General features: G+C 33.1%; 1 protein-coding gene across 13 annotated transcripts in view; it reads right to left on the bottom strand.

Annotated features, from left to right (window-relative positions):
• Positions 1 to 24,816, bottom strand: part of KDM6A (lysine demethylase 6A) — a gene marked incomplete at both ends in the record, with an annotated part of 179,318 nt that overhangs the window by 52,592 nt on the left and 101,910 nt on the right. For 9 of the 13 annotated variants that reach the window (XM_084259185.1, XM_084259191.1, XM_084259193.1 and 6 more), the window contains 6 exons: positions 228 to 447; positions 606 to 704; positions 5,463 to 5,589; positions 8,227 to 8,320; positions 13,791 to 13,825; positions 19,858 to 19,912. In XM_084259185.1, coding sequence (XP_084115311.1) covers positions 228 to 447; positions 606 to 704; positions 5,463 to 5,589; positions 8,227 to 8,320; positions 13,791 to 13,825; positions 19,858 to 19,912 — 630 coding nt within the window. The remainder of the gene's footprint in view (positions 1 to 227; positions 448 to 605; positions 705 to 5,462; positions 5,590 to 8,226; positions 8,321 to 13,790; positions 13,826 to 19,857; positions 19,913 to 24,816) is intronic. The other 4 variants (XM_084259196.1, XM_084259195.1, XM_084259190.1 and 1 more) reach the window with 2 other exon arrangements.

Below are 24,816 nucleotides of genomic sequence, written 5' to 3'. Positions count from 1 at the left end.
AATATACATCAACAGATTAAATGTGCAAAAGAGCATCTTTTAAAATATTGCATATCTTACTTAAAATGAAAAGTAAAATAATATTACAAGCTATGGTATGTTTACAAAATATGAAAACAAATTATAGACATCAAAACACAACTAGACAAACTTTCCAGCCACCCTCCTCCTGCCTGAGTGTACTAGGGAAACATGTGCCTTTAAAAAACTGCTATTTAAAATTTTACCTGTAAATACTTAATTCGTGCTGCAAGTGCAGAGGTATTACTACAACTTTTGCTTCTTGTTGCATTTAAGTAGCATTTAATGGCATCCTGAGGCTGGTTGCAGGATTCGTAGAGTGTGCCTAGGTCCATCCAGGCTGCAGCATGGCCATGGTCCAATTGTACAGCACAAATGTAGGCCTGTAAAGCATCCATAGGCTGATTTTGCTGCTGATATAGCACGCTGGAAAGAGAAATTAAGGGGGGAGGGAAAAAAAACACTGACTAAGAAGAACTACTTAACTTTGTAACATAATATAAACCATGAAAAATATTAAATGACGCAATGCAACATCTTTGTGTTATTACTTATAATACCATTATTTTTATAGAAAGTCTTACCCTATCGAACACCATGTATCTGCACTTGCTTCTGATTTATCGATAGACTGCCTGTAAGATATAAAGGCATCCTGAACTTTCCCAATACTTGAATAGCACCTGAGAGGGGGAGGGAAAAATTAAGAAAATTTCATTAATATCGAATAATTAATTCATTAATTTGCTGAAAGGATGGACTACATATCCAAGCAAAAAAATAAACTTAATAACCTATTTATGTGTATGTATATTGACTATAATGTACATTACAATGAACCCTTCAGTAAACCATATTATAAAATGACAAGTGCTAAAACATGTTACATTCATGAACACTGTTTGAATTAAAGGCCATTATCACTTCAATGTAATATTGAAAGTAGTGTATGTGTGCAGCGCGCATGCACGCGCATACACACACTATTTTATACAGCTTGATCTCCGGTTTTCGAAGAATATACAGTTGGAAACCAAGAAAAACATCCCCGTGTTGGTAAGATTTGCTGAATCAGATTTCAACTCTCCTTTCCTAAATAATGACGAGGGCAAACACTATTTAATTCACAAAAATATAAACATAAGATACAGTTAATTTCATTACCAAAAATAATAAATAAAATAGGGTAAGTGCAACATTTCATGAGTAGTAAGGGTAGCAAGGTACAATTAAGTATCAAGAACCTGCCATTTTCTTAATGCAGATGTACCCATGGACACAAAGAACAGCAGCTAAAATTAGAAATACAAAAATTATCTTCTTAGTGCTTGGCTCTGAGAGAAGAGGAAAAACCCAAAAAACAAAACCCAGTCCCAGTCGACAAGGAGCTTGCAATTTTAGCTGAGGAGTAAAGACACATAAATGTCATAATGCCATATCAAATGGCTAGCACAAATGGTTTGAGAATTTAGGGTAGCAGAGACCACTATCTACACCATAGGATTTAGGAACAGTAAGAAAGGGAAGGATAAGAGTAAAGAATTTGAATATGTTTAGATCAGTGATTCCCAATTACCAGCCAGTATACGACAATTTGGCAAAGCTAACAAAATGGAAAAACATATACATGCATACATACATAAATTTTCCATTAAACTAATTAAAATTTGTATCATTATTGACTTATTTTGGAATATGATCAGCTAAGAGTAAACAGCAAAAAGACTTTTAATTGTCTATACTTGCCGAATACTGTATTTTGATCCTCATTTTTATTACTTGAAACCTTACTAATTCATGTAACACAAAAGTCTGGGAACCACTGATTAAGGCAGAGAAGATGAGAGAAGGTGTTTCAAAATGCTGTTTAAACTGTAATCAAAACCTTATCTACATTAGATAGCACAGATACAAAATGAGAAAATTTTAAATCCAGTGCAAGAATATATTGAAGTTTGTTTTTCTAATGAAGAAAATGCTCCAAGGAAAGGACTTTATAGAAATATTAAACTGCTAACAATATACAGAATAAACAGAAAATAAATTAAGGACCTTTTTTTTTTTTTAAAAAAAAAAAAGGTGCCTATACTCACTGGTTTGGAACAGGCCAAACTTTGGGTGAAAATAATCGAAGTAGTAAGAATGAGAAAATGAGAAACAATAAACCAAAGGATTGATAAGGACTTTGTGACTGATTTAATTAGATATCATGGGAGTTGAGGAGGGTGTTATAACTTAGTTTTTATGTCTAATTAAATAGGAAAAAGTGGTAAACGTCACTGGTAACAAATAAAAGGAAATAGCTGGCTTGGGAGAGACTATGAAGAGTGAGGTTCGAAATATGCTCACTTTTGACAAGAAATAGGGATATTAAAATAGGTAAAACAGGTCAAAGAATAGGAGATGTGGGCCTCCCCTGGTGGCACAGCAGTTGAGAGCTGGGTTGCAAGGCTGCCTGCAGCCTCTGGAGTGCCAGTTCAATCCCTGGCCACTGGCAAGGGTCCCACCAAAAAAAAAAAAAAAAAAGAGAGATGTGGTCTGATGTTTAATACTCTGAAGCATAGAAATCTAGATCTGGAATTCATCCATAAGGAAGAAGTTCTATAAGAACACAGGACTCCTACAAATGAGAAGTAAAAGTGAATCTAAGGGATCACTAATCCTGTGGATTAGGCAATGTAAGTAATACCAGTGACTGAAACAGAGAAGGCAATGTCAAGAGAGATCTGCTGTTTTGTGAAAGGAGAATTCATGCCAAGAGGTCATTAACAATGCCAAACAGGACAGACACGAGAAGGGGGAATGTTTAAGAGCAGAAAACAAGCTAATGGTTGTTTTCAAATCAAAGTCAAATCTCAAATATATAGTCAAGTTTATCTAATCTCTCGGAGGTATAAGCATTAATTATTTTTTTGTGTGTTTGCGTGGCAAAATATTTCATTGCTGCCATCCCCCTGTAGAGCCCTGGGGGTTATAAGCAGCAATTTCTAAAACCAATGTTTTCATACCCCATATCATATGCTTCACAGTAAAATTTTACTTTTATCAATGTGCCCAAATACAGATCCCCCAGTCCAACCACCAACCAGTTTTCCTCTAACCAAACTTAAGTTCCTCTCTGAGACAACTTTGTGTAATTTAAAAAAGCACTGGGTGATGCTGGGATCTAGTCCCTGCTCTGATGTGAATTACCTGTATGACTGTGGCCTTGGACAAAACATTTTACTCCTCTGAACTCACTTTCTACATAACCAAATGACAGGGTTTACAGAGTTAATTAAGTAACCATCTTGGCCCATCCCAGTTCTGATATTCTAGAAGTTCTGTAATAACAGTCAATGACTAGTGCTAGTAATAAAGCATTCACATTACATTTTCATTGTGATATACACATGCCAACTTTTGAGCAAGTTCAATCTTCAACACAGACCTGAATGCAGAGGTAAGTAATAAAAAGCCTCAGAAATATTAGGGTCGTCAAATCCCAAAGTTGCTTACTGACACTTGAGGTCTTCATTCAGAGCGTTAATAACTTCTAAAACACAATGTTTACAAAAATCTTCTCACAAGAAAACAGATTAGAAGTAATACTTCAGAAGGCAATAAAATGGGATTAAGAAGTAAGCATCAACAAAAAGTCTAAAACAGAACTCATTATTACATATAAGAAATGATGTACGTCTAATATAATCTTGAACCCCCAAACAAATCAAATTGTGGTAAATATCTTTTATTGAGAAGTCAGTAAAATATGTTATATATTTGTAAAGTTTCAACCAAATATTCAATTAAAATGTGTCAATGGTTTAAAATGTAAAATAAATTTGCTGAAAGAAAAGAAACTGGAACACTGCTCACTGAGCTGAAAATTAAAGCATTACTATAATAGCAATTAAAATGTTTCATTATGAATTAATTTTACATACCTAGAATTTTTTTAAAAAGACATGCACACATTATATTGTTTAATTAAACTACTACTCTTTTTCTTAGGTCAAAAGGAAAACACTTTCTGGTATTCCTTTTAATCTACATTTAAAGGAAGTTTCATATATAAATGTTAACACCAGAGGCAACGACTAGAAAGCCCTACTTCCCAGAACTAGATCTCCTTTCCAGTCACTATGAAGCTTCCCGCTGCCTAACACTAATGGTGCTAGCTCCAAATGCAAATGGTGTTTAGTTTGCTGTGTATTTCATATACAGACTAGCCACTGTGCAAGACAAGAAGCTACAAAGATAGTAAGATACAGGTTCTGCTCCCAAAGATCTTTAATGAAAGGAAAGGCAAGTCTTGGTCTCTCAAGCTTTATTAAAAGCAACCCCAAATGATGATTTTATAAGCCTGGGAAGGGACTAGAAAATTCTTGCTAAAAATAGGCATCTTTCTAGTCAATTTTTGTACACTCTACTAATATTTTAGATCAGGTAATCTTTTGTTGTGGTAGGTTATCTTGTGCATTATAAGATGTTTATCAGCATTGTAAGATATTTATGGCACTAAATGCCAATAGCATTTCCCACAGTTGTGATAACTAAAATGTCTCCAGGCATTATGAAATATCCCCAGTGGGGTAAAAGAACCCCCTATTGAGAATCACTGATCTAATACAATCCTTTTATCCAACAGGTTAAAATAAAATTGAAGTCTCAATAAAATAAAATTTAACTATACCATTCATGATTCTAAAAACAGTGAACCTAGACAAGACTTGAGTTTTCTAGAACGCTGATCTTTCCACCATACCATTCAAGTTAAAATCAGTCAGGAACCAAAATACAATCTGATGATGTCCCCAAAATAGGATCTATCAGATATGTACATATCAGGTATATGTCAGATAATAAGCATAATTCAGACATTCAAAATATAGAGAAAAGGAAATCATTTCCATTATTTTCACTATATGTCACTTCTCCTTTCCAACAAATCCAAAAATAATGTATCCACTTTCTCACTGTGAGATTTCAAGTAGAGCTGTGATTTGAGATCAACTATTAAATTAATAGGTCCATTCTAAGGTATGTATCATTGATCGAAGTTATAAATACCAAAGTTGCATTTGGCTAGTGGTAGTCACCAGGCAGAATGACAAGCTGATTCTCTGTCCTCTTAAGTAGATAGAGAAAATAGTAGAAATCAGAAAGGCATTCAAATAAATGAAGAATTACTGACATGACTTTTTAAAAGCCAGAAATAATTCAAGTCAAATGAAAATTCAATAAGCAAAATGACAAATGCCCTGGTATACCAGATTATGCTGTGAGAAAGCTATAGCATTCAAAGCTTTCTTTTATTTTTTAACTTTCAGAAATCTCTTATACTTAAAAGAGAAAATAACCTGATCAAGTTACAAATATAAATTAACAGTTTAGATCATAATTCAAATCTCTTAGCTAGAATAAACAAAAGCAAAACTTAACTGTCTGATCAGTCTCACCTTCCAAGGAAATACCAGGACTGGCCAGAATTAGGATCTGCTTCCAAGGATTTTTGGAGATACTGAATAGCATAGCTTTCCTTGGTGGCTTTATCTCCCAGGAGATCCACAGTATGATGCATCCAACCTACAGTAAATGATTAAAAATACTTACATAAATGACAATCATTCTATTTTAAAGAATATACAGTAGAAAACACACAAGTAAAAGTAATACTCTTCAGTCAATGTGTTCATTTAGTTTGGAGTACACCCAAAACTGGCAACCGCCAATAGTGGACAGAAGAAAGTCTGTTTCTGAAAGGAAGGTACAGTAAAAAAGCTATGATTTTCTCATATTCATGAGAAATTAAAATTATTTCAAGCACTGACCTAACACAGGAGATTATAAACTGTAGTTCCTCTTTTCTAATGTTGGTGTTTTAAGTATTTCCAAGTTATAAAGAATAAAATAATATCAAATTTTATTCACTGATGCATGTAAAAATTTATATGCATTTTAAGAAGCTCCGAGATTGTCTATTAATCCAAAGAAAGTGATACAAGGCTATATAATCAAATTATTTATTACAGTTGGGATTAAAACACATATATATCCCTGTCTTATTGCCAATGGCCACACATAGTTTATATAAAAGCTATTAAATATTATATTTTATTAAATATAAAACTATTTATATAAAATAAAAACAAGTAAAAAAGTCCATCTGAAAAATATATTCAAATGGTGTAAATAAGAATGGTACAAAATGGGTTGCCAGAAATGTTTAGTAATAAAATTTAGATACTGCATAATGTCACATGTATGTGGAATCTGAAAATGCCATATACATGTAATCAAAGAGGAGCAGTGATTACTGGGATTGCGGAGGTGGAAAATGCAGGATATGTTGGTCAAAAGGTATAAAATTGCAGTTAACTAGGATATGTAATTCTAGAAAGCTAATGTATATGTGGTGACTACAGTTAATAACACTATAATATACACTGGAAATTTGCTTAAGCCAGTACATTTCAGATGTTCTCATTATACACAAAAACAAATGTAACTATGTAAGGAGTCTGATTTGTTGATTATCTTGACTTCAGTAATCATGTATACCTCAAACTCACACAATTTTCACTATAAATAAATGCTAGGTGGCTATATGCCGTAATCAAAAGATGGGATCACAGAATAGTGTATTCTAAACTTTCAAGATACACAAAAACAGTTTGGTTCAAATTGCAGGGAATCAACTTCAGTTATGGATCCATCCAAGTGCATTAAAATCAGCTCGCTTTTTGTGTATAGTCCATTAAATATATAACAAACAAGGATTCTTATTTTCTGACATTCATTATAGTTGATGTGTTCCAAAAGATATTTTAAGATAATTGAGTTACCATGTTGTATGAAAATATAAGTCAATCACATGTTTATTCATCTCTTCCTCCCTTATCTCTACTGCTATTACTAGTAAGAACAAGACCTGGAGCAACAGGTTCTAAAAGGAGCTGCTTAAGCAGCACTGCCTGGCAAGTAGGAAGGATTGATATGCAGACAAAAACTGAACTTAATTAGGGTAAGTATTTTTTCTTTTAAAACCAGGAAAAGTTTATTTACACACTCTGAAATTTGGTAAGCCAAAGCCAAAGAGGGCAAATTCAGATATTAAAAACGTTTTTCAAACCTTTCTTAAATTTAAAAGGTGTATGCATTTTTGTTACTGACACATTCTTCATTATAGCTAAAATGCCTAAAAGCTAAATTACAGTGTGGATAAAAAAAATTCATACTCATATAATAGTTGAAGGAGTAAACTGCCTATTCTAAAGATGTACGACTGTTCTTTTTACTTAAGAATACATCTTTTTATGCTCATAAGTATGTTAAAGATTCAAATTCAATTACTAAAACACTACATGTAATTGAATAAAAACAAATACTTCCACAATTTTTACAAGGATGGATAATGCAAGTAAAACTCTAACCAGGAATTAAATTTTAAAAAAACATTAGATAAGGCAATTTGCTTATTTTATATAATTAATCATGATATGCATTACTGCCATAAAGTGGTAAAATCTAACCATACAGGATTTTAAAATTATACTAAAAATAGTCTTATTATAAAAAGTCATATTATAGCACTGGGTTAAAATTAATAATTGCCCAGACTAAAAAAAAGATGAAAAAAGTAAAAAACAAACAACAAAAACCCCACAGAAGTATCAAATAAAGATAAGAAAGTTGACTCAGTAAATAGTAACAAAATTAAATGTTTGAGAACACTTGATCACTGTCTTCTTGGTGATAGTGATACATTACACCTAACTGGCTAGATTCTTTCATCTTCAAACTTGAAATAGAGTCACATGCTTATAGAAACTATAGGGTTAGATGTTCTACAATCTTTAGATATTTCAGTTAATATTGTCAAGTAAATTATGAAAGCAAGCTCACCCATCACTAAGTGACTTTAGGCAAATGACTTATCCTCTCCAGCACCAAAAAAGTATTCAATCCCCCTCTTTCAAGAGTTAAGTACCAGGGAATAATTTTAAGAAATTAAAAGAACTAGTTGCACTGAAAAATTATAATGAGATGGATTGTTAGGTGGACAGTGTTCAGCAGAGGGTGGAAATATGCTGGGTTCATATTAACTATCAAATCTGGGCAAATAAAGGAAATGGAACAGAATACATGAGCCGTATAGTTGTCATCAATGATATGCAAAAGGATATAGAGAAAAACTTACACTAAATGTATACTATTACATACCTAACTGTTGTAAGACAGTTGCTTTTACTTGTGCAGAAAGATTTTCTGTCTGCAAAAGTTGTTCATAAGCTTCCTTTGCAGAATGATACTTCCTCTAAAGAGCAGAAATAAAGGGATTTAAAGAAAAATATTAATGTCTTTAAAAAACTAGCTCATATATTAAGATTTAAACAATACTGATACTTTAGCATATTTTTAAACCAACTGAAAGTAAAAGTGCTAATTCAATTATTCAATGTTCCCTGAGCACTAGACAGCTGTGGTTAATAGGCCATGTTTCAGAGTACCTAATACTGGTAAAACATTCAATATAACAAAGTATCATTAAAATATGACCTTTTAAGACTTGCCAAATCTCGGAGTTATAAAGAAAATGGTCTCAAACTATTTAATAACATCAATGATTTCAAAATTATTCAGTAACACTGATGAAGCTAAGAAGTATTCTAACCTCCAAGTGCCTACACTGTCTGCCTAAAAACACCAAATCCCCCAGCACTTAATATGGCTAGAGCACATAGCAAAAATGCTTTATAAAATGTTAAGTAGAAAAGTAGTTAACATATCCTACAGAAGAAATTATAATACATGATTTTAAACATCATGCTTCCCAAAGTTAAATAGTCTAACAATGTTTATAATACTTAAGGTTCTATAGGCAGATTTCTAAATGAAACTATATACCCACAGTTCTCTCCCCCAAAATACTAAAATGACTAAAACCCATTATTGCTACAGTCATAAAGCTTAAGAAAACTTCTACAAAACAAAAGGAAAAGCCAACAAAAGAAAACGATGAAATATTACTTTTAAAATATACTCAGCACAACAATGGATTGAAGTGGCTTTTATTCAATCACTAATAGTACATAACTGCCTTAACAAACAAATCTTTCTCAAAAAAAAAAAAAAAAAAACCACAACAACAACAACAAAAAAAAAAAACCCAGCAGATAGAAACAGAAAAAAATAGTTATGTGAACCTCAGGCAAATCATACTACATTTCAACATCCATTAAACAGAACTGATGTCTGATCTTTCTATCTAGAGTTGTTCCAGTGATCAAATGAGGTAAGTAAAGAAATATGGAAACAAATATGGAGCCATATGATTACTATACGTTAACAAAGAGAAAATTTGAAAGAACCTTCCATTGAAGTTAATCGTCATTAACACAAACTTACTCATCAGCTAAATTAGTTCCCTCTAAACATTAATCTGGTATGAAAAGGTCAATTAGACAATTAGTGAAGGATAAGGACCAAGTTATTCAAGTCACACAAACTGCTGGGAATAAAGGGTAGCAAAGAATACAGAAAACAACTAACATATTCTATTTTGTATCATGACACTATGGTAATTCCTAGAGGAACAAAGAGCATGTTTTAAGTGCAGAGGAACTAGAGGCAGGCTAGACAAGAAGTGCAGACAAGTAGAAAGAACTTCATGAAGACCTTCCTAAACCATGTTAAAGTTTATAGACTGTATCCTAAGACAACAGTTATCACTAAATTAGTTCAAGTAATATGATCAGATTTATCTTTCGGGAAGATCACTTTGTGGAATTAACTCAACAAATGTTAAAACATACTACCAAACACTTGAAAATTTTTAAAAGTCATTCATATTTAAAAACTGCATTAAAGGCCTAATTATGAAAGGTATAAGAATAAAGCTAAGAAAACTTAGGAGACTATTTTCTTGATATAAAAAAGAATTTATTAAACATGACCAGAATGGCAAAACCTCAAGGAAGTATAAAGATCTGACTTGAAACATGAAGCAGAAAAATGTTTCATAAAAAATTAAAAATGTATTTTCTCTAGAAAACAGAAAATGCAATTTAAATGATACTGCCGTCTACCCATCAGACTGCCAAACTTAAAGTTGGGCAATTCCAATTAATGTGAGCATTATTAAAGGAAAACATTCACCTCCTACTAGAAGAGAATTTGCTCATGAAATTAGGTATACAAGTATGCTACCATCTAGCTAATCTCACTCTTGGGATATATAAACCAGTAAAAACTTCCCACAGGTAATGTTCTAAATGGTACTGTTCACAATATCAGGGAATTGGGGGAAACTTAGGTCTATGTCAGTAGTAGAGCGAAGATATAATATATGATGGATTACAATAGAACATTAAGTAGCAATTATAACCAGTATATATAAATAAACAAAAGTTTACCTTTAAAGATATTTAATAAAGTTTTACCTCCAGTAATGCTGGAGTAGCATTCTACTGACACCTTTAAAGTTAGCTACTATCAAGAACTAGAGAGAAACCCAAATTAGGGTAAAACCAGAGAAATTAACACTTAGAAGAAAGGAATGGCATTGGATGAGTAAATCCTTAGTCTAGAATATTCACCTAAGGTAAGCTCCAACTGGTGTCTGGCTGGCAAGACCTCACATAGAATTAGCAATTTTACTTGCTTAAAGAATTAAAAGGACAGGGCCTCCCCGGAGGCGCAGCAGGTTGAGCGCCGCAATGCGAAGCTGTCTGCAGCCTCTGCAGAGCTGGTTCGATTCCACACTGGCCAGGGAGTTACCCATATGGCATGGCAGACCTCTCCAGCCTCGCCTGCTGTTCCCCTCAGCAGTGTCTTTGGCCCATCTGCCTGTTCTGCTCCCCACACTGTCTCTGGTGAATTCTCTCACCCTCCCATGCTTCTGGCCTGTACCCCAGTTCTTGTATAAATAAATAATCTTAAAAAAAAAAATTTGAAAGGACAGACTTTGAAGCCATGGAGGGAGCTGGAAGTGAAAGGAGAAATCCCAGGAAAAGAGAGCAGAGATAAAGTACAACAAATTCTGCAATTAAACTCTGCCTAAGTCTCTGGCTGATCAGTAAACTACACATGAACAAATGTCCAGCAGCCTATAAGAATTAAGAGAGTTTCAGAAGTGACAAAGTTTGAGTGTATTGAGTTGAGCAAAGTTAACTGGCTAATAAAAATATTAACCTTCAGAAAAATATAAGTCAATTTCTACAATGATACCTAGTGTAAAATTACCAGACATATAAAGAATCAGGAAATTTTTACCATGTTCAAAAAGTGAAAATGAATGATGAAATGGCTCAGATGTTGAAATTTGCAAGTAGTTTTAAAGTAACTATGTGAACAATATTGACAAAAAAAAGAAAACAATCAAAGTGAATGGACAGAAAATCAGGGAACAAAGAAAGAAATTTAACAAAAGGAAATTCTAGAACTGAAAAATAGTAATTTAGAACTGAATTTAAAAAAAAAAATCTCTGCATGTACAGAAAGCAGAAGGAAGATTAAAAAGTAAGAATCAATGAATTTGAAAACAGGTCTACATAAAATATCCAAACTGAAGCAAACAAGACACAGAACTAAAAAAAAAATAGTCATCCAAGATCTACACAACAATACAGATAATTTACAAAACACGTCACTGGAGTTCAAGGAGAAAAGACATAAATGAAAAACATCAAATCCCACATTGAAAAGACTGAAAAACTACAAGTAGTATAAACAGAAAGGAAAACCAATCCTTGGGCACATCATAGCCAAACTCTTAAAAACAAAATGTAAACAGAAGATGTTTGAGAACAGTCAGAGGAAAACAACAAAATACAAAGGAAACAAAAATGACAGCCAAATTTATGCAACCACATCAGAGATAACACTAAATATAAATGTACTAGAAACTTCCAACAACAAGAGATTGCCAGAATAGATTAAAAAATATATATATAATGTTGGTAAGCTACTTACTTTCCAAATAAAGAAACAAGCAAGTTGAAATAAAAGGATGGAAAAAGATACTAAGCAAAGTGTTAGAAAGCTGAAGGGTCTAGAATTAGACATCAAGGCAGAGTATTATCAGAGACAAAAAGGAATATTTCTTTATTATAATAAAGAACTGAGCCACCAGGATAACAAATAACAGTGCTTCAAAATACATGGTGAATACTAATTGAATTAACAATGATAAAATAGTATTATTTATCTAATTTATCCCAATATCACCAATTGTGACACCATGTCATTTTTCTGGTCCAGGATCCAATCCAAGATTCAGCATGCTGTTCAGTTAGTACACCTCTTTTCTTTCTTCTAATCTAGTGACTTTCATTACATTGATAAACACATAAAGGTACTAGGGCTTGTTACTTTGAGGAATGTCCCTCTGTAATTAGTAAATAAGCTGTGGGGAGATATTCATAATCCTCATACTTTAATTGGAGTTCCACAGTAAGAAAGAGGGATCCCTGCCCCCATTTATTCAATTATTCATTTATATCAGTATGAACAAATGTATTTTTCTCTGTACCTCATATTCCATTACCATAATTATTTGTTTCTAAATTTTTGTCAGATAGGAACCCTACCTGCTTAAGATGGCTCCTGTATCATTTCCACATGCCCCACTATTTGGGGACATTTCCTTAATTTTTGGCACCACAAAATGTTCCAGGGCTCATCTTGCTTCCCTGATTGAGTCCTGGAATCACCTAATTCTCCCCAAAAATCCTGAGTTCCTTTTATTGAACAATGGTATTTTAGAAACAAAGATCTGGGTGTTAATGTGTTCGCTGTCACTGCTTCTAATAAGTCCTATGTGTATATTAGACATTTATACGCGTGTGTCTACATATAATGCATAAATCTCTATACATATGTCTATGTTACCTTTTATCATACAACTAAGTACAATCTGCCACACAAATTTTTCTCAAACTAAACAGGATTTTTTAAAAATACAGCAGTTAAATTGATGGTATGACATCAAGAGGTGATTCTAATATGCCTTTTAAATGATGTGACACATAGAATGGAAATTTCAATCATTTTTTCTCATTAATTTATCAATCATTTACATATCTATATAATTTCACATCTCCACATGTGCATGTTTCACTCACCCTTCACCAAAACTCTTGTGCCACTGTCCTATCCCTTCCCTCCCCGAGAATATTTCAATCTTTAAAAAAAGTGAAATTGGGCCTCCCTGATGGCACCAGGGGTTAAGATGCAACCTACGAAGCTATTTGCAGCCCCTGCAGCATGAGTTCAATTCCCAGCCAGCGAGCTACCCACATGGCACAGCAGACCTCTCCTGACTCGCCCACTGCTCCCCTCAGCAGTGTATTTCAGTCAATCTGCCTGTTCTGTTCCCCACTCTGTCTCTGGTGGATCCTCTCACACACACACCCGCCCCCTCCCCCCACACCTCTGGCCTATACCCCAGTTCTTGTGTGCATAAATAAATCTTTTTTAAAAAAGTGAAATTAAAAATAATGCATTACTAACAACCACCTATTAATATTTGAAGACTTGGCATATGACATATAGAATAAGAGAAACTTCTTAAATATATCCATTTAAGCCAGCAGATAGTATAAAAGCAAATCTATTCACATCAAGTATTCTGCGTAATAACTGTTTCACTAAGCAAAATCTTGACCACATTTAATGAGTATAGAGCATATGTAAAGGGTAATATCCAGAACCCCATTAAGTTATCTGATTTCCCTTGAAGTGATACAGGTGATCAATTTTGTTTAGCATAAAATTCAAACACTTACCTGGGTTTCATATAAGTGGGCAATGTGAAACTGAACTGCAAAGATGATGAAAAATAAAAATCAGCAGTGTTTGGAGTAAATTAAGAATTTAAATGTAAAACATTAAACACAGTCTAAATTAGGTAGATCTAAGTAATAAAAGAACTTAACTGTAATTTTTAAATAAAATATACAAATATACTAAAGAACACAGACATGGTTTAAAAAAACCTACATGTATTCATTTTTGATCATTATCCTGTTTTTTCAAGGTAATTATTAAAATTAACATTAAAATATGTAGTGAGTATACTTCTTACAAGTTCAAAGTGGCAACATTAAGTATAGAGAAAACTATAAGCTATATATTTCAAAACATGATACTTTAAAACTATTTTTCTTATACCGTATTTATATTAAGAATACTTATAAATAAGTCATAGACCAAGATGACCTTGGAAATGAGAGAGAAATAAGTGTTGCATTTCTATCAGTTCTTCAAAAGTATAAGGAAAACAAAATCAAACCACATAGAAAGCAAGAAGTCTTTACAAGTGTGTTAAAAATCAAATAAAAACTGTATTTCAGCTTTTGCTTCCAGCCCTTCCTTGATATTACATCATCAGAGCTATGAAGGATTCAACGAAAGTAACAACAAACCAGGTATGAAAACTGAATTCTAGTTACTTAAGTACTATGATTTTCATTCTTGAATGACAAAGCTTTTTTCTGTCTTCTATTTACCTAGTGTTCATGGAGTCTGGGATTCTTTCAAAATTGCATGTAAAATATTTATGTGGAGCTTTAAAAACGAGATCCACAACTATCATCAGTTTCCTGTTGGGGAGTGCACCATGAACTGTCTCTCTCACTGACTCCCATAACTGTTAAGATTCACTAGGGAGGCTTGTTAAAGATTATGATTGAGTGAGCCCAGGGTAGGGGAAGGGTTGGAAAGCTGCCTTTTCCTTCAATTCTATGAGGGATTCTGATGCCTATTCCCTAGACCAGCACTTAGGGAATAGCTAACTAAACTTTAAAGAGCAAACAAGCAAACAAACAAAACATATATATGAAACAAACAAAATGAAACAAACAAAACATATATAATGAAAAATCAACATTTTTTTGGATCAAAAAGAAAATACTATATCTCTCCCTAAGAAGTAGCTAAATATCACACACATGAACTGATCACATAAGAAGCAAAATAAAAATACCCTTGGAAAATAAAAATGTGAAAAGCACATAAAATACTAATTAATAGGTATATTCTCTTTAGCTACATCCGTTGAGGGCTTTTATTATTCTCAACACCCCTTTTCTAACATAGCTTCCCTTGAGACTTCCAACCCAAATATCTCCCTCACAACTCTATTACTGCAGAGAGTCTGGGTTACAGGTTAAGAGAATGAGAAAGAGATGGAAAACCTATACCCATTCCTTCTCAGTTTTCGTACTCCTCTAAAAAAGGTGACAAGAAAGAGAGCAGCAGCTATCTGGTCTCCCATTACCATTCCAAATTTCTGCCAGGCTTAGTCGGAGGCCCTTTATCAAATGCTTCCCAATCCTACCAGTTATTAAATATAGCAACGGGGCTGTATGTCCCTGGTGGCGCAAGAGGTTAAGATGCAGCACTATGAAGCTATCTGCAGCCACTGCAGCACAAGTTCGATGCCTAGCCATGGAGGTGACCCACATGGCACAGCAGACCTCTCCTGTCTTGCCCCCTGCTCCCCTCAGCAGTGTATTTCAGTCAATCTGCCTGTTCTGTTCCCCACTCTGACTCTGGTGAATCCTCTCACCTCCCACACCTCTGGCCAGTACCCCAGTTCTTATGTGCATAACTAAATAAATCTTTAAAATAAATAAATACAGCGCCATCTATAGTAGTGTGAAAATATCCACATATTAAATTCTTAAAAGTCCTTTTTTCAAAGTAGAACATAGCCATACAATTAAGTTAAAACTCCAGATGGCAAGACTCAATTAGAAATGGAAAATTTTAACAAATATTGCCATAGAAGGTTCTGAAATAAAACTTCAGAAATTAATATATTTTAAAATAGAATTAATTAAATCTCTAAGAAAATTTTATTTCAAGAGGCAATCATATAATGAAGTTTCACATTACTATGATTCTACTTTCTAAAACATGAACTGTAATTAACCTCTCTTAAATACCTCTAATGGCAATAAGAATATCTACTTATTTTTAATTGCATAAATAAGTTATAGCATAAAATAAAAATATCTCATATAGATATTTTTAATGATCACTTTATTTTCTATCCTCTCCTGATATTTGTATTCTGTAAATTAACAAATTTCAAAGAACAGTCAGAGTCTGTGGCATATGCAAATAGGTGAAGACATAAAAATTTCAGAGAAAAGTTTAACAAACAATAAAAAGCCCCATGCTTAATTAAAACTGTAATAATGTCTGACTCAAAGTAAGTAGTCTATATTTCTTAATGCTTTGTGAGACATCAGTCATTATGGTGGTTATCAAATAGTCAGGCAGGTTGTTTAAAATAAGCTATCCAAGTCAACTGAACTATAAGAGCTTAGAAACTCTAAATAAAGCACTTCTATCACACTGACACCAACCTTTTAGCATAGAACATCCTAAGACCTGGAAATGCCTGTTTTGGGCAAACAGGACACTGATTACCCTCCCTCCTATTTCCCTTCTCAATAAGTATCAAAAATAGGGACACACTGGGCCTCCCAGGTGACACAGTGGTTGAGCACTGGGCTGCGAAGCTGCCTGCAGCCTCTGCGGCGCTGGTTCAATCCCTGGCCGCCCACCGGCGAGGGTCCCACTTGGGGCGCAGACCTCTCCTGCTGTGCCTGCTGCTCCCTTCAGCAGTGTACTTCATCAGTCTGCCTGTTCTGCTCCCCGCTCTGGATCTCGCGAATTCTCTCACCTTCCCACGCTTCTGACTGTACCCAGTGCTTGTGTAAATAAATAAATCAATCTTAAAAAAAAAAAAATATGCAACTATTAAAAAAAAAAAGAAAGAGGGGCACAACAGTCCTAAAAATGGATTCATGACGGGTCAAAATGGTTTCTTCAAATTCGACAGTAAGGTTTTCTCCCCTGTGGTACTCATTCTACATAGGTAGGTGTTCTTCTCTCAAATAATGACATACAACAGAGAGTTATCCTCAACATAGTATAATTATTTACCAAAATATTTAGCTTAGCATCTATGAGATGCCCCTCAATAATTTTCATTTACATAGATAAACACTTATCAAAGTTACTTTAAGTTACCATAATCAATTAAATGAAAATCAGCTGTCTCCTTATTACCATAAATTAATTTTGAAAGGATTTTAAGGATCTCTATTCAACATGGTATACAGAATATGGATATATAACTAAGGAAAAATTATTAATCAACACTTTATAAATTATATATCAATAATATATCTGAATGAGTTTAATCCATTTCCTAATTTAACCTAATCTCAGCTACCATAAGAATCATGCATTTGTAACTTTCCCATACTATTTATTCTGTAAATACACTGGTAGGTCCTAAATCCTGAGTTTCAATTAAGGAAAATGAATGTCTTTTATTTTCTTGGGAAATTGCTTTTAGCAAAAGTGTGAGATAACTGAACTGCTTAGGATGATGATTTAATCCATGCTATGACCTAATGAATGTTGTATGCAGGTTATATTAAAACCTCTACAGCATTTTTACAGATTTACAGATTTTTAATGCGGAAACACTACTTTTCACTTAAGACGTTTCTATATAGTTAAAAAAAACTTAATTTATAGCAAAATACTAACTTACTAGAATCTAGAATCCTTTGATCTAAAATTCTCATTAAAATGAGAATTTTAATGGCTGCATAAAAGGGCAAAGAGATCAATGAAACAGATCAAGAGCCCAGAATCAAACCCAAATCTACAATTTACTCAATGGGGAAAAGACACTCTCTTCAATATATGCTAGGAAATATGGAAATTTACAAGTAAAAGAATGAAACTAGGCCCCTATCTTCCAACACTCACAAAAACTAATGGGAAATGAATTAAAAACTTAAATGTTTAAGACCTGAAACCATGAAACTCCTAAAAGAAAAGACAGGGTAAAAAAGTTTCTTGACATGGATCTTAGCAATGATTTTCTGGATGTGACACATAAGCAAGAAAATAAAAAAATAAACCAGTGGGAGCATATCAAACCAAAAAGGTCTGTATAGGAAAAGAAACCATCAACGATGTGGGAAAAACTTACAGAATGGAAAAAAAAAATACTTGGAAATAACATATTTTGGATATATAAAAATATATATCATATTTATATATACATATTACAATAAACAGCAAATAAACGTGATTTAAAAATGGGCAGAAGATCTGAACTGACATTTTTCCAAAGAAGATATACAAATGGTCAACAGATGCATGAAAACAGGTTCAACATCATTACTCATTAGAGGAATGCAAATCAAAACCACAATGAGAGATCACATCATGCCTGTTATGATAGTCATCATGAAAATGGCAAGATGTAACAAATGCTGGTGAGGATGTGAAGAAAAGGTACTACTATGATTGTTGATGGGACTGCAGATTAGTATAGTCACTATGGAAAACAATATAGAGACTCCTTAAAGAATTAAAACTAGAACTGCAATATGATCCAACAATTACACTTCTGGGAATTTTAAAAGGTAACAAAAATAATAAGGCCCCATATTCACAGCAGCATTATTTACAATAGCCAAGACATGAAAACAATCTAAATGCCAGATGAATGGGTAAAGAAATAGTGATGCACACAACACAGAGGAATATTAGCCATAAAATATGAGAAAATCCTGCCATTTGCAACAACATGGATGTACCTTGAAGGCATTATGCTAACTGAAATACATTAAAGACAAATACTATATGATCTCATTTATATGTGCAATTTAATTTTTAAGACATTGATAGAAAAAGAGATCAGACTTCTCTGACTTCTAGAATCAGAGGGGAGAAAGAGAGGGAACTGTAGAAAGCTGGTCAAAAGGTACAAACTTCCAGTTATAAGAAAAATCAGTACTAGGATATAATGCCCAATATGGTGACTATAATTAGCATTGCTATATTTTATATATTTGAAAGCTGTTAAAAGAGTATATCCTAAGAGTTTTCATCACAAGGAAAAATAATCTTTTTTTCATTTTTAGTATTTTCTCATTATTGTATATGGGATAATGAATGCTAACTAAACTTTTTGTGGTAATCATTTCACAACATATGTAATTTAGAGCATTATTTTTGCACACCTTAAACTTACATAGTAGGTATGTCAATTAAGTCTCAATAAAACTGGAAAAAACTGCTCAATTTTCATAAACCAATGAAAATTTTTAGTTTAAGAAAGGTTTAAAGAAATTCAGCTTAAATCCAATGAATAGTCTTAATGACTAATAAATATACCAACATTTAATGCCAAATAGTCTTATTTATAAACCACTTCATAATGAATCAATCTGCTTTTGGAAAGAAACCTATATAGAAGTAGAGAGGCAGAAAATAAATAATCTGAAGAAAACCACACACTTCACACACATGTTTTGGATTAATTGAAAAACATAACCTCAGATTTTGTGTATGACATGTAAAAGTATAATAAAAACTCCAAATTTGTGATCATAATTACCAGTAATTTTAATACCACATACCAGAATCAGTGTAGTACCACATTTAAATCTTTGTATACTCATTTTTCCTAAGAGTGGCAAACCCTGTTTTTAATCCCAAAGTCATTTACAGTATAATTAACAAAAACAATCATTCTAGTTCATTAGTGAAGGTAATTTTAATTCAACAACCCAGCTCACTGGCATATCTATTTTAGACACAGCCTTTTCACAATAACTGGTCTCACATGTTCCATTTGTAAAAGTAGTCATGGCAACCAATAGTTAGATTCGACAGTAGAAGAAAAAATTTACACAGGATTTATCACTGTCATCATTACTACTACTACTACTACTACTGCTACTACTACTACTGTTTGCCATAAAATGATTTGAATACATGTAGAAAACCACAGTGCTTAATAATACTTACTTTCAGCATTGGACAAAGTGCAGGGATTACAGTCAACCAAAGCTAACTGAAAATGCTGCAAAAAGAGAATAAGAAAATTAATGCACTAAATTCAGTCATATAAACATTTCTTAGAATAATTTTCAGGTATGTATGGCCTAACTATGCTACACAGGTAGAACATTTTAGTCAACTAAATAGAATTTCTTCGAATATTACTGACGAGAAAGGTTGCTGTATCATTTTCTTGAGATAGCTGAAAATAGAGAATAGGGGGAAGAATTAACTATCAAGTTAGCCTCTGCATATTTTTTGTTTTGATGAAGTCTTCAAGTAAATCAGAAGTTTCAGTTATAGCTTAAACAGAATACATGATTATTTAAAAAACTGAAAGTAAAAGTTCAATGGCATGTCACTGCACCACAGCTTGTCTTAATTTAAAAAAGTGAGATGTGAACTTTAGAAACCAAAAAAATTACTATAAGAATTGCCATAAAGGATAAAACTATCTGCCCTTATGGATTATTCAATAAACAGTTAATGTCTTTTGAAACTATTTGTGATACACAAAGAATGCATGAAATAGCCTTTGTAGAAGTTCATTTATGAGAGAACTGTCCTTTTAGGATGTAAGTACTATATTGTATATGTAGGCAATATTAAGCCACTTAATAACAGCTTGCTGCAACCACATATAATACCATAAGCCTGCTCCCAAAATGCATACACACTAAATTGGATGTGCAACACTAATTTTTAAGAACATAAATCATCATCAAGAACACTGGGTAACATCTGACTTCTAGTTTGTCAACATCAAACCTGGTACATAAACTACCAAAGACGACAAACAAATATTAGAACTGGAATAAAATCTTTTAAAAGATTTTATTTTAAACTTATTGAAAATAAAGTTATTCTCTTGGAACTCTTCTAAGAAATATTTTCAAAAATGTGTATTCAAATTTTGAGTCTTTTAAATTTTTTGAATTAAAAATAATCAGCAGCCAAAGCACAATTTTATTTAATCAACCACAATAAGTTTGTTCTTATCCTCAATCCATTTATCTAAAGAGTTTATCTTTGTAACTCTTTTATCTATCTTTTATAAGTGCTGGACAAAATGAAAATTAATATGCATAACAATAACCTAAATGTAAGCAACAAAAGAACTTTATGGACATAATCGTCAGCAAGCTTTCAGTACTATTATTTCAACACAGTTACCAACAAAATTATACTTGATCAACTAGTACCCTCAATTAAGAACTCATTATTGTTTGGTATTACATTCATTCAAAAATATCTGTCATATGCATGCAGAAATAGGTTAGTCCACATGTGCAGTACTCAATAGTTCAGGGTTGAGGTATTCTGAATGAGTACTAACAAAATACCTATGAATCTTGAAAATTATTTTCATGATTGAATGAAAAAAACAAACAAACAAAAAATCACAATACTTTGAGAATTGCTTCTATTTTCCTTGGCTTACTAAACAGATTATATGTCCTCATACATCCCTGTAGTGTGCTACCATAGCAATAAAAAACAAACTACTTTAAAAAGTGACTACTATGAAAGCAACGCTTGCTTTACAATTCATTGTTGTCCTAGACAAAATGAGTGTTACAGTAGCAATACATTCAGGTTGCACTACATATCTAAGTCTAACCTAGTTTTCCAGCATAAATTAATATTTAAATAAGAGAAGACAGACCTTTCCTAACTGAGCCATGAAAGGAAACAAACTAATCTGCAAGATGGCAGTATTTTAGCTGTACTGTTACACTGAAATCCCACATACAGAGATTCAAAATTTGAATTCCCTGTTTTATCTACCAGCATTCAAGAGCTTGAAATGAACCTGGTAGAAGCAATTCTGGACAATGTTTTATATGATTATTAATGACTCTCAAAAGCAGCAATGAAGTCACTGCTGTGCCAATTCAAAACCACAGCCATCATGAATTAGAAAACATTTCAAAAAGCAAAGATACAGAAAAATTACTTGGCAAAAGAGTATACATTTTAAAATGTAAGTAAGAACACACATGAGAATTATAAGAATATAAGAACAATTAGTAAGAATAATTACAAGTACAAGCAACTAAGGACAGCCTCATAAAACTATCCTACGTAAGAAAAAGGAGTGATACACCTTCAGCAAACTAAAGGGAGATAAAGGACTAGGGTGGGCACAACATAACCTCACAGTTTCATCTCAGTATCTAAGAGATGCAAGACAGATGTACCTATTGACACATAAATCCACAGAATTGACTATGAATTATGACAAGCAGCCCACAAATCTGAAAATACCCTGGCAAAATATTCAGCACCCATCCCTAGAAACATTAAAAAGAGCTAGAAAACATCTGACCTCAAACAGAAATATTGCAAAACTAACTACTGCTGTGTGACATAGCTATACAAACCTCAAGGCCTCAAGTTTCTACAGAAAATTAATTTCAAATCAAAAAGAATGACCTAACACATTTTTTTATTACAGTGATTTCTTTTCTTATTTTTAGTCCAATTTAACACAAGGTTCGATTCATTACAATTTCTGTCGATACTTAACCTTTGACTCCTTCTTTAAAGTTTACCAATTTGGCCTTCTCCAAAACTTCATTTTAAAAGGTAAGGTCAATATACTGAAGATGTTCAAAATCTTATTTCTACCCTTCATTTTAGTTCCAGACTTATTATCTGTCTGTGCCAACATGTGATATCCTTCAGATACCTGTATCTCAATATACTCCTAAATCACCCATTCTCCAGTCTTTCACCCAATCCCCAAACCCGCTTTCTTTATTCCCTACTTTAGTTAAAAGTGATCCAACCCAATAAATGAGGAATCACTTCCCACATCAAATCAGTTAACTGCTTTATTAACTCCTTAAAGTTCTCTAGGATGTGTTACCGTCTATCCATACATTCATTCATCCTCTGAGAACCCATTTTCCCTACTGTTCAGGTTCACCTTTTTTCCTTTAACTGTGACGAATTTAGTCTCCCAACTCCTCATTTCTACCATCATTTTACAAAAGCATAGGTATGGAACCGATTAGAAATTTTCAAACATTGGTTCTAGGGTGGATCTGAGTACACAAACAATCAGGAATATGGGTTGACTTAAATTTCCAAGTTCTTTCAATATAGTGTACAATTTGTATTCATATGAAAATAAGACTGATGAACAACAACTATACAACTTCTTATAGGTAAAGTAAATTTGAGAAGAGAAAGCTGACATGGATAATCTGGACATCTCCTACCTCCTCAATATCAAAGAAGGTTGTTACTATACATCTACGAGCAGTCATATCCTTTGCAAATACTTATTTTCGAAGAACTGAAACAATTTAGTTATCTGCACTACTTCAAACGTGAAGGTATGTAACTTAACTCAGAATAGGTATAAAATGGGTAGAACAAAAACTGGCAAAGTAAAGTGGAGAACGTACCATTAAGTGGCTAGTATACCAATTAGGAGATCACCTCATACCAGAGAATAAGATCTAGGAAAGATTAAAAGATGAAGTAGATAAGCAGCAGAAAAGGGAAAGAGCAGGATAAGGATTTTTGTCAACAAATGAAGAAAAATGGAGAGAGGACAAAATAAACAGCAATGACTATCCTCCACCAAAAGGAACTGTGATGTTACATTAAGGTGAAACCAAGTTCCAAGTTCCACTGCCAATGACTGCCAATGACTGGAAGACTTAAATCAAAGGAAATGAACTGGCTTGCAAGTTCCTCAACTAAGAAATATAAACAGTTAATCTACAACAAAGGGGTCATGAGTATTCACAACAGAGAAAGGCAAGTCTCTTCAACAAATGGTGTCTGGAAAACTAGATAGCCAAACGCAAAAGAATAAAACTAGAAAACCCTCTCATACCTTATCCAAAAATTAACTCAAAATGGATTAAAGACATGGATGTAAGACCTCAAACCACAAAATACACTGAAGAAAACACAGAAAAAACACTTCACAACATTGACTTCAGTGATACCTTTCTGGATTTGTCTCCGAACACAAGAGAAACAAAAGTGAAATAAACACATGAGACTACATGATATCAAACATTTGCTTCTGCACAGGGAAAGAAACTATCATTAAAACAAAAAGACACCCTAATGCATCGGAAAAATATTTGCAAACCATTATATATGACAAAGGGCTGATATCCAAGATAGATAAAGGAATCATACAACTCAACAAAAAAAATAACCCCATCAAAAAACACTTCTCCTACTGTTTTTTTTTTAATTTTTTAAAAAATAAAATATAAGAAAGAAGGAAAAAAAAAAAAAAAACACTTCTCCTAAGATGGCCAACAGGCACATGAAAAAAAGCTCATCAAAACTTATGAGGGAAATGCAAATCAAAACTACAATGAAATGAAATCTCACACCTGTGAAAATGACCATATCTCAAAGACCAGAAACAAATGTTGGCGAGGAAGTGAAGAAAAAGAAATCTAGCACACTGTGGGATTGTAGACTGGTCCAAGTGGTAGGGAAAACAGCATGGAGATTTCTCAAAATATTAAAAATAGATACACTATAGGACCCAGCTATTCTATTCCTTTGGGTAGGTGTCTACTCAAAGAATGCAAAAAACACTAATTTGGAAGGCTATACATACTGCTATGTTTATTGCAGCACTATTTACAATAGCCAAGTTATGTAAACAACCTAAGTGCTCAAGTAAAGATATGTAAATTAGGAAGATGTAAATATATATTCACAATAGAATATTCTCAACTGTAATTCCAAACTATAAAAGATGAAATATTGCCTTTTTGCTTTGACTATTTATATATTTATTACATCATCCTTCATTTTTGTACAATGCATGATTTCCCGTGAAATTCCCACCACGAATTCACCCGTGCACCATCACCATAATCCCTTGTGCTCTTCCCACCTCTGTCCAGATCCTTCTCCCTCTTTCTCCCCTACGGAATT

The sequence above is a fragment of the Talpa europaea genome, assembly GCF_964194135.1.
Source record: "Talpa europaea genome assembly, chromosome: X".
NCBI classification, from domain to species: domain Eukaryota; kingdom Metazoa; phylum Chordata; class Mammalia; order Eulipotyphla; family Talpidae; genus Talpa; species Talpa europaea.
The sequence above is the reverse complement of the archived record's forward strand: the minus strand, read 5'-3'. Positions and strand labels throughout refer to the sequence as shown.